The sequence below is a fragment of the Rhinopithecus bieti genome, unplaced genomic scaffold (assembly GCF_001698545.2).
Source record: "Rhinopithecus bieti isolate Rb0 unplaced genomic scaffold, ASM169854v2 scaffold_7045, whole genome shotgun sequence".
In the NCBI taxonomy this organism is placed as follows: Eukaryota; Metazoa; Chordata; class Mammalia; order Primates; family Cercopithecidae; genus Rhinopithecus; species Rhinopithecus bieti.
The window spans coordinates 7820-25379 of NW_016805305.1; the positions used below are offsets into that span (position 1 = coordinate 7820).

Here is a 17560-nt window from a genome sequence, read left to right on the forward strand (position 1 = left end):
TTTTTTTTTGAGACAGCATCTTGCTCTGTTGTCCAGGCTGGAGTGTAATGGTGTGGTTACAGCTCACTACAGCCTTGAGCTCCTGGGCTCAAGTAATCCTCCCAACTTAGTCTGCACTCTATCTCCAAGTAGCTGGGACTACAGGAATGTTCCACCATGCTAGGATAATTTTTATTTTTTGAATTTTTTGTAGAGATCAGGTGTAACTCTGTTGCCCAGACTGATCTCCAACTCCTGACTTCGAGCAACCTTCCTGTCTTGGTCCCCCCACAATACTGGGGTTATAGACGTGAGCCACTGAGCCTGGCCCTGGAAACAGATCTTTTAGGACTGAATGTTTGGTTGGATATGGGGAGCGAGAAAATGATATCTAGATTTCTGATATCATGATTTAACTAGATAGATAGTGAGACCATTCATCAAGACAAAATATTGGGTTAGAACCAGGGGCATGGGGCAAAGGTGATGAGCTAGATGTACCTGTGAATATTAAGTTGATATATGAATTTAGAGCTTAGGAGAGAAATCTAGACTAGAAATATAGATCTAGGGCTGTCACATGGTTAAATCTAATCATCTAATGTCCTTGGGGACTGAGTAAGAAGGACAGGTTGTACTCTCAAGTATAGAGTCCTGGTGCCCGTGATTGATGGGACAAGCACAGGGAGAGATGCCCCTGATGGGGCATTAATTTAATTTAATAATTTAATTGTGGAAGCATCACTCTAATCTCTGCCTTCATCTGCACCTCACCTCCTCTTGTCTATCTCTATGTTTTCCCCTCCTTTCATAAGGACACCTTCATATGATTTCATCTCAACATCCTTAATTACATTTCCAAAGATATTTTTCCAAATATGGTTACATTCACAGGTTCTAGGTGCTGTGTCTTTTTTTGGGGAGAGTGCACAATTCAACCTACTACACATGGTAAGGAAGGAATAGGCTGAAATGAGTAGGGATGATGAGCATAAATCCATCTTTCAGAAAGTATGAATCAGAAGAATAGAGGGAAAGATACAACTACAGTCAGAGGGGGATATCAGGTCCAGGAAGAATGTCTTCAAGATCAGAGATACTTGGAAAAGCACTGGAGCAGATGCAGTTTTTAGGGTACCTGAAGCATATATAATTAGAAGGGCCCTCTTTATTTATTAATTTTTGCGACAAGGTCTCTGTCACCCAGACTGGAGTACAGTGGTGCCATCATAGCTTATTGCAGCCTCAACCTCCTGGGCTCAAGTGATTCTCCCATCTCAATGTCCCGAGTAGCTGGGACCACAGGTGCGCCACCACTGGCTAATTTATGGCAGATTCTTACATAGAAATCCTTCCCAGTTGCAGTCCAGCTTCCCCTCCCCAACTCAAACACTTCAATTCTCAGCAACTCTCAGCATTTGTGGGAGCCCAGACTGGGAACAGCAGGTAGGCAAGACAGAGGGAAAAGGAGAGAGTGGTTGACTGTGAAACTTAAGCTTCATTAACTTCACGGTAAATCCATGAATGAACAAGTATATATGTTGCCAGGCAGGTGGGTGAGTGGAGTATTGACTGAGAGGTAGAAATATACAACTAATGCAGTGAAGTTCCTGGGCTCTTCAAAGGAGTTGATAACAGAAACAAAGGAGACAGATTGCCCATGGACAAGGAGGAGGGACACCTCTTCCCTTGAGGCAGGTAGGAAGGGTGAAATATGGGCCACTGATCAGTTTGTATGGGAATGGACAGGAGAGTGAGATATTGTTCGATGGCCTCAATTGAGTGAAATATAAAGCAAAGGCATCTAATCAGAATGAGGGGGCAGGATTTTGAGGAGGAATGAGAAATTTGAAGATGCTCTGAGGAAAATGGAGATGACAAAATGTGGTTAGAGAACAGTGCCCTATGCAGCTAGAGGGAGTAGAAAACCATTGCCTTTGGCACAGTTGGTGTGTGAAGCTAAGGTCGCTTTGACTTTGGGTCAAGGTCATGGACCTGCTTGGTGGCTTCCTATGATGAATAGCTGTGATCAGGACTGTGTAGACTTCAGATTTAGAGAGAACTGCATTCGGATTCAATTTCTACAACTAATAACTGAAGACCACTTGGCAACTCCCTTACCATCTTTGAGCCTTGGCCTTTTCATCAGGTAAAAAGGAGATATTATCCTCCTTGTAGGTCCTGTTTTAAATTCATTTTTCCACAAACCAACATTCCAAGTGCCCAGCACAATAGCTGATGCACAGGAGGCCTGCAGTCAACATGAGCTCCCCTTCCCACATTTACCCATCTGCTCACCACCCCCTGTTCTTATTAATGGTCTAAGTCCAGTTGCATAGTTAGCTCCAGGAGTTTCCAGGGTTTAAAGGGGCTTGCAGAATAAAGGTGGTTTCATTATGAATTAGTCCATTTTAAATGAGTGCTTCTCATCACTTTTTTTGTGATTCTAATGAGTAAGCCAGTTCTTTGAGTGATGAGGAGTGATACCCTGGTTGCTGAAAGCTGGATGGTCTTTTGGCTAGGTGATTTGAATTTAATAATTATATGTACTTCCTAAGAAGTGACTCAGACACTTCTTGGTTGAATTCAGTGTCTTTTCTTCAACAGGATAATGTTCACATAAATTTCCTTTCTTGTGCCACGTGGCCATGGGCATCAGTTAGGTAGATTCAGTGTCTGGTGAGCACCTACTTACTGCTTCCTGGTGATTCTTTCTGCTTGCCTCGGGATCACTGATGTGAGCCATAATGACTACTTGGCATAGACTACATGTAAGTCTTGTAAATGTCTGTGTAGTTTTCTCATTTAAATGAACATGTCACAATGCTCTTGGGAACAACTTTCCATTAGCCTGAGCACAACAGACAGCCTGAGACAGCAGTGCTCACTGAATGAAATTTGCTTCTGCTTTGGAGGTCTGATTTTTATTAGAGGCGTGACCTGGTTGGTACCAGCTCTGCAGACCAAATCTGATTTGTCATTCATGTTTATTGAATTCCCTGATAACTGTGCAGATGAAGAAACCACTTAGAATTTAGAATAAAAATAAAAATAATAGCAACTAACACTGGGTGCTTAGCCCAGGTATCAGGCATTGTGGAAGCCCTTTACTGTTAGCTCATCATAATCCTATCAAGTAGGTACAGTATTTATTCCCCGCTTTGTTGATAAGGAAACTGGAAATTGAAGAGGCTAAGTAAATTGCCCAAGTTGTACAGTGTCTTAGTCAGTTTGGGCAGCTATCACTAGCTGCCATAGATTGGGTGGCATATTAACAACAGAAATTTATTTTTTACAGTTCTAGAGGCTGGGAAGTCCAAAATCAAAATGCTGGCAGATTCAGTGTCTGGTGACGGTCTGCTTCCTGCCTCCTGGTTCATGGAGGCTGTGTCCTTACATGGCAGAAGGGATGAGGGAGGTATCCAGGGTATCTTTTATAACGGTACTAATCCTGTTTGTGAGGGCTCCACCCTCATCACCTAATCACCCCCACAATGTTTCACCTCCTAATACCATCACCTTGAGGGTTAGGTCTCTGCATATGAATTTGGGTGCAGACACAAACATTCAGTCTATTTCTATTGCACATAGCTAGGAAGTGGTAGAGCTGGAATTTGAACCCAGGGAACCTAATTCCAGAAACCAATGTCTTAATTATTGGACTATACTGATAATATTTTTTGTATTGATACAAGTGTAGCTAAAGTTTGTAACTGAAAATGAGGTATAATTCAGTAAAGAACAGTCAGTTCAAGAGATGATTCATGCTTAGATGGCTTAGTACAGAGATTAAAAGTCAAATGTCTACACACTGCCCCAGAGAGAAACTGCTCAGATGTAGTCACATTGGGTGGTGACTGTGGTGGTGAACTGGAGGATACATGCTCATTGTGAAGGGGGCAACTATATATAAACATGTTGGAAGTTTTGTTTTGTTTTTGTTTTTTGTCAAGAGAAGCCGGGAAACTGGATTTTAATGTGAAACTTCCAATTTTAAAAACCATCTTCCTGTTAATAACCGTGCTTTATCCATTAATGGTTAAATTATAGTCCTGTATAGTATAGGTTGGATTTTCCTGCAGTAACCTACAACCCCCAAAGCTTAGTAGCTTAAAACAATTAAAGGTTACTTCTTGCTGATACCACTTGCCCAACAGCGGTTGACAGGAGCCTCAGCTGTTAGAATGTCTGGGAGACTAAGGTTGAGGTAGGCTTTATTTGGACACATTTTTAACATAATAACTGCAGTAGTGCAAGGGGAACATGGGACTCAGACACTGACCCTTGAATCTTCTTATAGAAGTGACACAGATCAATCACTTAAACTCGTATTTCATTGGCCAAAGTTAGTTAATGACCACACCTAACTTCAAAGGGAGTGGAGAAGTGCAGACCTTCTGTGAGCTGAAGGAACCAAAATGTTTTTGAGTATCCCTACTGACTACCACAGCTCCATATACTCTGATTTTTAAGACAGAAATGTCAGATTTTTTCCCCCAAGTTAGAATCCAGTTTGCAGGTATTTCAAACAGTTGATTAAAAAAAAATTGTTTTGTTCTTGAATGATTAAATTTGACTGCTCTGAAAAATTCATATTTTGCTTCATTTGGACTAGTGCCACTTATTTAAGTATTATCGTCTTTTAGCTGATCAGGAAATCATAAGCAGGAACTGTGATATAATTTTTAACTGAAGTGATGATTTATAGATGAATATTTATTCCAAAAAGCACTACTCATATATTTAAAATATTTGTTTATGTCATCCACTATCTTGTGTGACTTGTCTCATTAACTACACTGTAAGGTAAGAATCTTATGTTATTAATTTATACTCTGTAGTGTCTGGCAATATATAAAATGGTTATTTAATAGATGTTAATAAATTTTATTGATATGTAGTTAATAAATCACTGTAATTAGAGATCATGACTTCAGACGATGTCATAGAAGTTGGAAACACTTCAAGCAATTTTTTAGAAGTTGGTTATTGTTGATTATGATGGGACATGAAAGCCAAAATTCAGTAGCCCCTCAATTTCAAAGGCATTTCTGGATTATTCCTTATGAATTACAACACAAGACTTTCTTTTCAAATATCATTTTTCTGTGATGTTTTCACATGCTTTATTTGGTTATAACATTTGGATGAATTGTAACTTTACAAAAATTATGAAGCAAATATAAGTGCTCAGGGAAGTATTCAATTGCCCAAGATCTTACAAGGCCTTAAACACTCTTCAAAACAAGCCCCTCCTAGGTCCTAAACCCACACCCTTCCTGGATGACTAGAGAGTGATTCTCCTTCTCATGAAATGCAGAGTGCTCAGGGACATGAATGTGTGAGGACAGAGCTTGGCCCAGGAGCAGTGTTTCTATAATTTAATAGTGGAATTACTCCCCTTGGAGAAAGTTGCATGAACACAAGTTACTCATTGATTGAATCTCGACCATGCAAGTGTGTTTCCAAAATCAATCACTCTTAAGTTGTTCCACATGTACTTGTAAATATTAATACAATGGCCTGTGTAACTGGGCTTTTGTTGTTGTCTATCTGCTGATACTTAAGGTAGAGGAAGTTGTAATGTAGTGTTAAGATTCTGGGTCAGAAAACTTGGGTTTTAAAACCATTACCAACACTGTATACTAGCTGTATAATATTGGCAAATCATTTACTCAGTAATGTTTAGATTCCTTATTTATAAAATAGAGTGAAAGGTATCACCTACATCATAAAATTGCTCTGAAGATTAAATGAAATAATGTGTACAATATTCATGACTTAATGCCAGGTACATGCTAAACATTCAATAAAAATCAGCAGTTATTAATATTGTATTACCATCTTTATAAAACCATATAATCAGGATTAAAGGATCTCAAAAGTCATTGGATAAAACCACTCATCCAATAATTTAATCCCCCCTACAATTGTTCCACCAAGAGGTCTCCTAGACTATGACTGAATACTTATAATTAGATAACTCTGACTTTTCAAACTTTCTCATATTGAACCAAATTATGCTTAAACCTGTAGCTTTCACCATTTGGAAATACAAAGAACAAAAGTAGACCCTTTCCTCATGATAGCTCTTTGTGAATTTGAAAATATCTCTAATCATAAGCTATTCCCTAAACTTCCTTGGAACTTACTACCTTTCCCTGAAATTTTCACTTGGTCTTTCTCTTTCCCTTCGACACCAAAATGTTGGAAAGAATAGTGTATAAATAATTGTCCCAACTTCCTCTAGTTTCATTTCTTCTTCAACAGCTTGAATATAGAGTCTAATTCAACAACTCTCCAAGCTGAAGCATGGGGCCTACCCAGGAGTCAAGATGAAAAGCAGAGAGAAATAATAACATTGGCCATCTTTTATTGAATCCTTTATAATGTCTGAATCATTATACTAAGAATTTTACATATGTTTTCTCATTGAATCCTCACTAGGCCCTATGTGAAGTATATATTGGTATTATTCTCTCTATTTTACTGTCGAGGAAAACGAGTCTCTGAGAGTTTGAATTTTTCAACATCCTGCAGCTTAAAAGGTTGGTGGGTGGATCCAGGTTTGTACGTGGGTGTTTTCTTCCTCCAAAGTCCCTGTGCTTAAACACCAGGTTTATAAATAAAGTTAGATGAATATGGGAAGGAAGAGACAAACCATCAAATCAGTTGATATTATAGTCTTTTACACATTATGTAAAATATATGCTTACAAAATAAAAAAGAAATATAAGACATGGCCTTTTTTTCTCATATAAGCAAGCCTATAATCTAGCAAATACACACACATAAAAAATGTACACATAAAAAATGACAAGAGAAGGAAAGATACCAGTATAAACACATATTTTATATGAGACATCTCTCCTTTTAGTTCCTTTTATATTTTAAAATTGTTTATAAATATATAGATATGACAGAGGTGGAGATACATAGGCCTAGGTACAGCTAATGATAAAGATGAGGAGCTATAAACATATAGATAAAGACTATAGACAGATATTAATATAGGGATATGGGGATATAGGTATTTAGAGGTAGAAGTAAAAACAGAAAAAAAAAGATATTTAAAGTAAAACTATGAACCAGAAGGTTATATATGAAATTTAGAACAGTGGTTGTTTTGGGGAGGAAATGAAAGAACAGGACAAGTGTAGGGCTGGGGAGAGAGGAAATGCCTGTCATGTTCTGTTTATTTTATATACATAAAAATACCTAGACTAGGCAATGTGGTACATGCCTGTAATCCCAGCACTTTGGGAGGCCAAGGCAGGAGGATCACCTGAGCCCAGGAATTCAAGACCAGCCTGGGCAACATAGGGAGACCCTGTCTTTTCATCACAATTTAAAAAGCTGGGTGTTGGGGCACAGGCCTGTGACTCAACCTCCCAGGCTTAAGTGATCCCAGCTACTTGGGAGGCTGAGGTGGGAGGATCACTTGGGCCCAGAAGGTTGAGGCTGCAGCGAGCCACAGTCCCACTATTGCACTCCATCCTGGGCAACAGAATGAGATCTTGTCTTGAAATAAAAAAAGACAGAAATGTGAATAAAAATATAAATAGAAAAGGGAGGGGGTATGGAGGGACAGCTTCAAATCTTTATTAATATTTCGGCCTTGCATTAGAATCATATAAATGATACTATCCTGTAAGGCATTATATCATTTACATTTATAAAACTATGTTCTCATAAAAGAGGGCCAAACTATACATTTAAGGATTACATCACAACTAAGGTTCCTGAAATGAAGGGAGCTCCCCATCCCCTGGTTTTGGGCACCACTGACCGCCATGCTTCTGTTGGCAGGCAGTGGGCTGTGATCGGCAACTGGGAAGCAATGCCAAGGAGGACAACTGTGGAGTCTGTGCGGGTGATGGCTCCACCTGCAGGCTCGTACGAGGACAATCGAAGTCACACGTTTCTCCTGAAAAAAGTAGGTTTTAAACCCAATGCGGTATTACCGTCATACAAGATATATTTTAGACCGTCTATTGCTAGAATAACATTTTCTGAATGCTAACCTTTTTTAGTTGGAAGTAGCTTTTGTACCAGTTTTCTAAAAGTGAAATTTCTTCCAAAAAGTGTGTATCAAACTTTTGTTCCCATTATATCTTCAAAGAGGACCTGTTTCTGTGAACCTTTGCCAATGCAGGGTGTTACTGTTTTAAAAAAATATATTCGCCAATTTTTCAGGTAAATTGTGAAATAATAATTTCTTTTATTTGTCTTCCTTTGACTGCTAACAAGGTAGAAAATATCGTCATGTATCTATTGACCATTTATACTTTTTAATTTCTCAGTTAGCTATTGAAGCCATTTATCAATTTTCCTATTTGGATGTAGATCTTTTCCTCATTGTAGATAGCTTTTAATATATCACCAATACTAGCATTTTTTCTGTCATATCTGTTTCAAATGTGGGTTCCAGTTTGTTAATTGACTTTCAATTTTGTGTAATCAGAGTTTCTGTGTTTCTAAGTATTATGTATTTGGAAATTTCCATCTTTTCATTTTAATAATATCTGTCTTTTAAAACATCCTTTAGTTTGGGGATTCAGTAAACTTTTTCTGTAAAGGGGTAGATAGTAAATATTTTAGACTTTGCTGACTGTGTAGTCTCAACTACTCAACATAGCCGTTGCAGTGTAAAAGCACACACAGACACCTGTAAAAAAGTCAGCATGGCTACATTCCAATGAAACTTTATTTACAAAAATAGACTTGAAGGCTGAATTTGGCCCTCGGGTTATAGTTCGTTAACTGCTCCTTTAAAGGAAACAAAAATTATTCATGTGTATATTCTGCAAGTACTTTTGGGTTTGTTTTCTTTATAGTAATTATTTCTGAATACTCCATTCTTGGTGGTATTCAGTTATAAGTGTAGGTGAGTTCAGCCAAAGATTTGATTTTAAATCTTTTATTTGTTTGAATTTAGTTTGATGTAACTTATAAAGTTGGCATCTTACTTATTTTCCCAAATGGGGAAAGCATTATGGGGAGGGGTAGAGGGTTTTTCAGGCAGAGGAAACACAAAGTTCATGGCGTGACACTGGAGAAGAACCTGGGTTTTTTGAGGATCTCCTAATATATTGTTCAGGCCTGACTGTACATTGAATAGGATAGAAGGTAAGACAGAATGGCATTTGGAGTCAAAGACTTCATTATTGTGTTTTATTTTTCAGATTAAGTGGCGCCATCAAAGCGATTTAGGCAGTGGAGTGATACGGTTAGGTTAATGTTTTAGTAAAATAATTATAGTGGCATATGGAGGCTAGATTTACCTGTCAGATGAGCTTGGAAGCAGGGAGTCCAAATAGGAAGTGTCTTTCAAAATATTCAAAGTGTTTAAAATAATAAGGCCTTGATGTAGGGTAGCATGGCAGGAAATATAGGGGAAGGAACAGGTGGAGAGATCTTTAGGATGTAGAATGAACAGACTTTGGTAATTCTTTGAATGAAGGTTACAAGAGAAAAGAAGCAGCTTGAATGGCCCAAATTTTCCATTTTGCACAGCTGGGTGGATATGCTTGCTATTCATTTGGGTAAGGAATTCATGAAGAGGAGGCACGTATCAAAGGTGAGAGTCCATCTCCCTGAATTTTATTCTCTCCAAAATTTTCACCCTATAAGTATCCAGTGCCTAAGTATCTTTCTGATGCCTGCAAACAGATGTTGATTGTATTTTGTTTGTGGTTGGAGGGTTTATCTGAAACATGCTAGTTTATCATGGTTGATAGCAAAACCCCTTGTTGGTGGTATTCAGTTATAAATGTAGGTGAGTTCATCCAAAGAGAGTATGTAGAATATAAGAGGAAGCCAATAATTGCATCCTGAGGAAAAGCTGAAGTCAAAGCATTTAGCCAGGGAAGAAGTTTAAGGGAATCCAACTGAGAAGGAATGAATAGAGTAAGTAGGTAAATGCAGAATTTAGCAAGAGCAGTACCATGGACCCCAAAGGAATAAGTAATTTCAAAAATGCGATGGGGGTGGCCAGCAATGTTCAATGCTCTTATGAGTTCAACTGGAATAAGGGCCTAAAAGTTTGTCTTTAGCAATTTGAAAGTCATTTATGATGTGAACAAGTGTGATTTTGATGAACTTCAGTGTGAAATCAAAGCTTGATTGCAATGGGTTGATGAGTGAAGAGAATGTATAGAGGGAAGGATTTGCTCAGGACAAGAGGATGGGAACAGACCAACACCCTGTCAACAACTGGATAGCTCTACGGGGTTGGTTGGAGAATACCGTAAGGTGTTCCAGCCTATTGCCTTTATTTGGCTCTTCATTAGGAGATAGAGTTGGCCACTAGGAGTGAGAGCTCAGAGACTTGAGCCTGTTCCCATGAAGGAAAGAAGAAGGAACCATCAACAATAGTACAAAGATAGAAGAGTAACTGTAAGGGCCTAGCTGAGATTGGAAACCATGAATTCATGGAGGTTCCAATTTTTGGACTTCATGAAGGAGGTGGCTTTGAATGGTGGTATATCAATGAGGAATGTATTCTACTGCAAATCACAGAAAACTCAACTTAGAAACATTGGAGTTTATAAATCTTTTCTAACAAAAAGCCTGGAGTAGGCAGCTAAGGCTGAGGATGCTGTTTTACTGTGTCTTTCAGGAACCAGGCACCGTTCTCTCTTCTTCACATCCTTAGAGGGTGGTTTTTGCTTATGTGGGTACAAAGTCATTATTGGACATTGAGATGTTACATCTACATCCCAGATAATAAGGAAGAACATAGTGTGAAAAGCATTTTTTAAATACTGTGTTCTTTATTCAGGAAAGGATATTCTCCCCAGGGAATTTTGCTTCATTGACCAGAATTATGGTATGTGACACCCTGGCTTCCAAGGAGGCAGGAAACCAATTAGTTAGCATTCTATCCATTTGGTTATTACTAATATTGATCAAATGCTTTATAATTACCAAAGTTCTCTTCAGACATATCATTTAATTCTACCAGCATGCTTATATTATCATTTGGATAATGTCCTACCTGTTTTACAGATGAGGAAACTAAGGATGAGAAATGTTAAGAAACATCTCCCATAATTAATTACGAAAGGAAATATTGGGAAGTGGTTAAGAAATTGGGGTTTGCAGCCAGCCTTCCAGGGTTAAGTCCTGGGTCTGTTGCTTATGAGCTCTGCAGAGTTATTTAAGTATTTCACTTCCATGGGTATCTTGGATCTCTAATTTTAAATTGGGAATAACAACAGTACTGCCTTTGTAGAGATGTTGTCAGGATTTAAAAGATCAACCCATGTTGAGAACTCCAAATAGCATAGTAACCAGAGAGTACTCAGTAAATGCTACCTGCGTTTTTGTTAAAAATATTACTCATTGGGATCCCAAAGGATATCACACTGATACGGGAGGTGGGCAGGAAATTGCTGGGTAGAGAAGGGCGGGGTCCCTGGCTAGGGCTCTGCCCTTGGGCCTGTGCCCACTGGCGTGGGTGAGGACAGGGACTCTGTTTTCGCACCCAAATGTTGCATTTTCCAAGACCACTCTGGCCTCCCATGCCCCCTATTCTGTGCCTGTAAAAACCCCAAGACCCCAGTGGTCACACACACAAGTGACTGGATGTTGAGAGGAACACACTGGCAGAAGAACACACAGATGCCGACAGGCCATTGACAATGGAACAACACAGATGCAGAAGGAAATTTGGTCAAGGGCAGATGGACGAGAGCCCAGCTCCTAAGCGACCCAACTCCAGGGGAAGACCACCTTCCCACTCCATCCCCCTTCTGCCTCCCCACTCATCTGCTGAGAGCTACCTCCCTCCACCATTCAATAAAACCTTGCACTCATTCTCCAAGCCCATGGTACTGGAAAAAAAGTGGATCGTACATGGGCTTGGACAATGAGTGCAAAGGTTTATTGAATGGTGGAGGTAGCTCTCAGCAGGTGGATGGGGAGGCAGAAGGTGGATGGAGTGGCAAGGGATACAGAAAGCCCTGGGGTACAGAAAGCCCTCTGTCCTGGAGATGAGGCAGAGGTTCTAACTGAGCTGATTAACATAAGCCACCTGTGGACAGCTAAGCTGAAAGAGCACACTGTAACACACGCTGGAACTTTGGGAGCTGTAAACACTCAACTCTAGACACTGCCCTGGGGTTGGAGCCCCAAACTCCCCATGACCTGCCTGTCTGCATGCTCCCGCTAGGGGCTTGAGCTGCTGGGCACAGAGGAAGCAAGCCACTCCCCCTGTTGCACGCCCTGTGAGGGGGATAAGGGAACTTTGCCCCTTTCAACACATCTTATATACTTTAAGTGTAAATGTGGGTGTTTGTAAACATATTTGAAAGTCAACAATCAGTCCATCTGGGGATTGATTTTAAGAGAGCTACTACTTGGTATGGAGGAAAACCTTGAAAGTGTGAAAACAGAGTGAATTGTAGGACAAACCAAAGTTTTAGAACTCAGATCAGTGAACACAGTTTAAAGAGACAGGCTCTACTGAGAAGTGTTCATTCAGGAAGACATGTGGTTGAGAGGAGTAAGGGAGAAAGACAACAGCCAGATAGGGGTGTAATGGAAGTATGTAGAGTCAGTGTTGGCCTTAGAAAGTTTGGAAATCTCATCAGAAAATACCTCGTTTTGTCAGGGTCCAGGAAAGATTAGAACCTGAGAAAATTCTAATTGAACCAGAGTAGACGCCAAATGAAATTGTGCCAAAGGGCACTCTTATTTGGAGAAGTGTGCAGTAGAGGTACTGAAATGCAAGGTAGTTCATTATTCTCTCTCTCTCTCTTGATTTCAGCTTTTGGATTACATATGCTTTTGAGAATCTATTAAAAGTTATGCATTTTCTTTCCAGGAAAATTCATGTGTACTGATAAGCCCCGGATTTGCCATTCTGATTTTTTTGTGAGGTTGTCAGACCCCTGATGCCTGTTTAGGACATTCCAGGTTAAGAACCCCTAAAATGTCCAATTTTTAAAAATCAGTTCCTACATAGAAAGGGGAACTGGAGTACACAGACAGATCCTTCAGTGCAGGGCATGAGTGACATGGTATAAGCCAGGAACATCCCATAGGATGTTCATATGCATTTTATCAGGTTTCATATGCATGTGCTTGAGCTAAGGCTAAAGGTAGCAAAGATTCCTGCCTGTATGAAAACATAGTCCTTCACCATCTTGATTCTAATTATGGCCCCATCACGTCTGTTACAGCTCTGGAACTGACCAGCTGAAGCTGTTTTTGGCTGGGCTTTTCCCTAGGCCATATGGAAGCACTTCCCTATAATCATTCTTTGTGTGAAAGAAATGTGGGAAATGAAGCCATGTCTCCTCCTGAGTGTGCATCACTGGAGCCTGCAGAATCCACACAGCTCCTACATCCATACCTTGCCAAGAATTCATTCCGATCTTCCCTGGGACTCACCCTGAGTCAGGACATGGCAATGAGATGCTGTTGGCACAGCCCTGCACTGGCTGTACACAGGATATCATTTCTGTCACGCAGTGAGGCAGACACAAGGTGTAAGAACGTGGAGCCAAAAGCTTTGCTATGAAAAAAAATCAGAAATTTATCCAGATACAACACACAGATTTCCTGTTCAGAGGGAGGAGGAGAGAAACGGAACTAACGACCAACATAAACAGCTTTGGATATTAGAAAAGGGAACTAGAGGCCACTTAGTTATTAAAGAGAGAAAGCTCTAAAAACAACAACAAAGAAGCAAACATATCTATTTGGAGAATCTTGACTTGGCATTTAGAAATTTAGTTGTATTTCCAGGTTTGTTCCTTATTTTGGTCTTGTCCACATCAGGGCACACATGTGTGAGGCAAATAAACAAGATCGGCTTGTCTATTCTAAGCTTTTTGTCCATTTTTACATGGTGGCAGCCAAGTCTATTGATACGGTGATACCTAAGGCCAGCTGGGAACACCAGCATTTTGCTCAAGTTTTGACAGTATGAAGATAAACACACACTCTTCTAATGCATTCCTTGACACAAATAGAATCCTGGGCTACATGGGTCGTGGGGCTGCGTCACAGGGTAATTCTTAAGATTTTTTCCCTTCATCCACTGTTCATTTCTCCTTTGACTGTCACTCCCAAAAACAGTTTACAAATTTAACTTATTCCATCACAAGGAAGATTGTATAGGATATAAAGGGTCTGCTAACATGGTAACATGGATTGGTTTTCATTCTCCTGTCTTCCCGCATTATCTCTTCCTCCCTCCCCATTTGTCTTTCTAGGGTGAGATTCTGGCTGGTCATACTCTTCTATCAGAACTGTGGCTGGGAAAGGAATATTCAAACCAAATATCTGTTCCTTTTAATGGAATTAAAAGTTGCCCCCTCCTCCATTTAATTCAGCAAGGGAGAGTGTGGCCTGGAAGGAAGACCCTGTGACTACAAATAAAGACTCCTGGGTTCTAGTCCTTGCCTAGCTCTTTTGCATGTTTTTGTGTGTCTTCTGGCCCTGTGCATGAAGAGAGATAATGGAAAAATAGCATGTAGACTGTGTTGCAAAGGAATGTCATAGATCTTATTTTACCTGGAGAAGTAGACAGACTGTGAACTCCCTGGCCTCTTCATGAATTGCCTTACACCTATGATAAAATCCGCATCCCTCTCCAAAGCCGTTAAAGCCTGTATCATCTGGCCCCTGTGTTACATCATGTGCTGCCATCTGCTCTTCATTCCCTAATCTCCAGTTACACTGGCTTTCTGGGAGATTCCAGAATGTCAGATGCCCATGCCCCCATGGGTCTTTGCACGAACCCGTCCCTGAACCTGGAACATGTGTCTCCCAGCTCTTCAACATAGTTACCTCTTTCTCAACCTTGAGCACAAGTGTTGCCTCCTCAGAGAGGCTTTCTTTGACCACTCTACGTAAAGTAGGCCCTTCTCTTTTCTGTTTAGTTCTTGCTTAGCCTTTAGGGAAAGAAGTGATTATTTCATTTATTTTTTTTAATTTGCGTCTCCCACTAGTAAGCTTTGCAAGAGCAGGTGCCATGGTGTTCACCATTTTATTCCTAGTGCTAGTGCAGTACTGAACACATCATAGGAGCTCAGTTAATGTTGAACAAATGAATACATGGCCTTTGCTGGAGATGATTCTGCTTCCTGTTATGATTTCAGTGGGACTAAATGATATTGTGCAATAGAACTGGACTGGAAACCAAAGACTGGAGTAATAACCTCAGTTTGGCCTCTAACAATCTATCTTCTTAGGCAAGATGCTTCACTTACTGGGGCCTCAACTTTTTCATCTGCATAGTGAGCAGGGACAATTTCTAAGACCTCTTCTAGCTCTGAAAATCTATTAAGTGTATGTGTGATTTGTTCATTGTTTGAAAAAAAAAAATAGATCTTAGGATTGAATGGAGTTTAGAGAAACAAATCCCAGGAACTTATATGAAGCAATTTTCCAAACTTTTAATGAAAGGCTTGACAGTGATGGCTTGTCTTTGTTCGTAAAGGGCCTAGGAAATTTTAGATACACCACAAGAATGAGTTGGTGTGAAGTTTCCTCTTATCTCCCATGAACTTCTACTTGGTTGCCTTTTAACATATTATTGTTACAATCTGCAAGAGTAATAGTGGCCCCCAGAGTTTGTATGCTTATACTGTGCTATGTATTTGTCATGTATGACATTATTTATTCTTAGCATAACCCTATAAGGCAGGTACTACTGTACCCTCCCTATTTAACAAATGGAGAAATAGGCTCAGTGAAATTAAGCACCTTGGTCAAGGTCTCACAACTGGTGAGTGGTCAAGATGGTTCTGACCTCAGAGTTCATGTGCTTAACCACCTTCCCAAAGTGTCTTCCAAGGACAGCTAGATGAGCATGAGGTGAGAGGTGCACCGAGGCTTAGAGTGATGGGGCAGGGAACAAAGATAGCACAGAAATGGAGCCAGAGGGGAGCAAAGGCTGCCTCAACCAACCTACCCCTTGTTTCCCCTTGGCAGAGCCCAGCCAGCTCCATGGTTCCTAACCCAGCGTGCACATCAGGAGCACTTGGGGAACTTGTCCCATGTTCGAATCCTCAGGCCCCACCCTAGAATTTTGAGGGGTAAATCTGGGCAATTGTAGGTTGCTAAACTTCCCAGGTGGCCGCTGGTGCATGCCTTTGGTTAACACCTCTGCTTTTCAGTGTCTGATGCCCCACTACAGAGTCAGAAGGCAGATGACTGTTTCATCCTCACCAGTCTCCTGATTCCTTAGAGGCAGTGTAAAGGGCAGAAAATGAGTGTTACACTATGATGCTCGAGAACATCTGGACGGATATTTGTTATTAGATGTTGTGTGACATAGTCCCCTCTCCTGCATGCCGTTCCAAAGCTAGCCCTGCCAATGAGCACAGAAGCATACATTATTAGTCAGTCTGGCTGTTACCATGGTCTTTTGAGGTGGAGGCAATTTAGGCCAGTAAATAAACATACCTCAGGTTAGGAGCAGATGTTTCTGCGTAGGAGCTAAGGGCTGAAGATACTCATTTGCAGATTCAGCAATTACAGACTTTAGTAATGTGGCCTAACAGCTCAAGGCATGAGAGTCAGTTTTCAGTTTGCAGCCAATTTTCTCACCAAGGCAAAGCTCTGCTGTGTTCCTTCCTTCCTTTGTAAAAAATTTGCTATTAATTTCCTACATTTGCTTTTCCTACTTTTGCTTACTGGCATATTACATTTTTCTCACCCCCATTTGCAAAGTAGTGTATAGATAGTCCTCCAGCTACAGAATCAGTGTTGCCACCCATTGACTTTTCCTTTTCTCGCCTTCCAAAATCCCCCACTGCTCCTACAGAATGACAGATGAGCTTGAAGCAAACTTTCTATACTACTTTTGAAAAATTGTGCAGACCCTGTTCTGTACAATGCCATGCTAGGTAACTCTTTTTTTTTTTTTTTTTTTTCTTTTGAGATGGAGTTTTGCTCTCATTGCCCATGCTGGAGTGCAATGGCGCAATCTCAGTTCACTGCAGCCTTCACCTCCCGGGTTCAAGTGATTCTCCTGCCTCAGCCTCCTGAAGAGCTGGGATTACAGGCACATGCCACCATGCCTAGCTAATTTTGTGTTTTTAGTAGAGGTGGGGTTCTATCATGTTGGTCAGGCTGGTCTTGAACTCCTGACCTCCGGTGATCCACCTGTATCAGCCTCCCAAAGTGCTGGGACAAAGCGTGAGGCACTGTGCCCTGCCTAGGTAACTCTTTGTAGTCTAAGTGATGCCAGATAGTTATGGGTGTGTGAGGGCATTAACAAACACTTTATTTTTTTCAGTTTACAAAATGTTTTCACAGCATTATCTCACTTTAAAAAAAGTATTCCTTAAAAATAAAACCTATTTTTTTTTTTGCAATTTTCTTTAGGATTCAAATTATTAGTATTAGCATGTATTTAGATACTTTTCTTATTTTTAAAAAAAACTACTTTATGCCTTGGGAATGGTGTGTGTGTGTGTGTTTGAATCTAAATAGCAGAAGGAGAAAATAAATGCAGGTTCTAGAAATGTAACATGAAAAGTACTTGACAGAAAATTTTGTTCAGAAATAAAAACCCAACCTACTAAAAAAACACACACCAAAAAAAAAAAAAAAAAAAAAA

The 17560-nt window shown here is 40.2% G+C and overlaps 1 protein-coding gene across 1 annotated transcript in view; it reads left to right on the forward strand.

The window, feature by feature from the left end:
* The window catches only part of ADAMTSL3 (ADAMTS like 3), a 224014-nt gene that overhangs the window by 4200 nt on the left and 202254 nt on the right, over positions 1-17560 (forward strand). The window contains exon 2 of the mRNA XM_017872132.1: positions 7789-7915. Within this exon, the coding sequence (XP_017727621.1) occupies positions 7789-7915 (127 nt within the window). The remainder of the gene's footprint in view (positions 1-7788; positions 7916-17560) is intronic.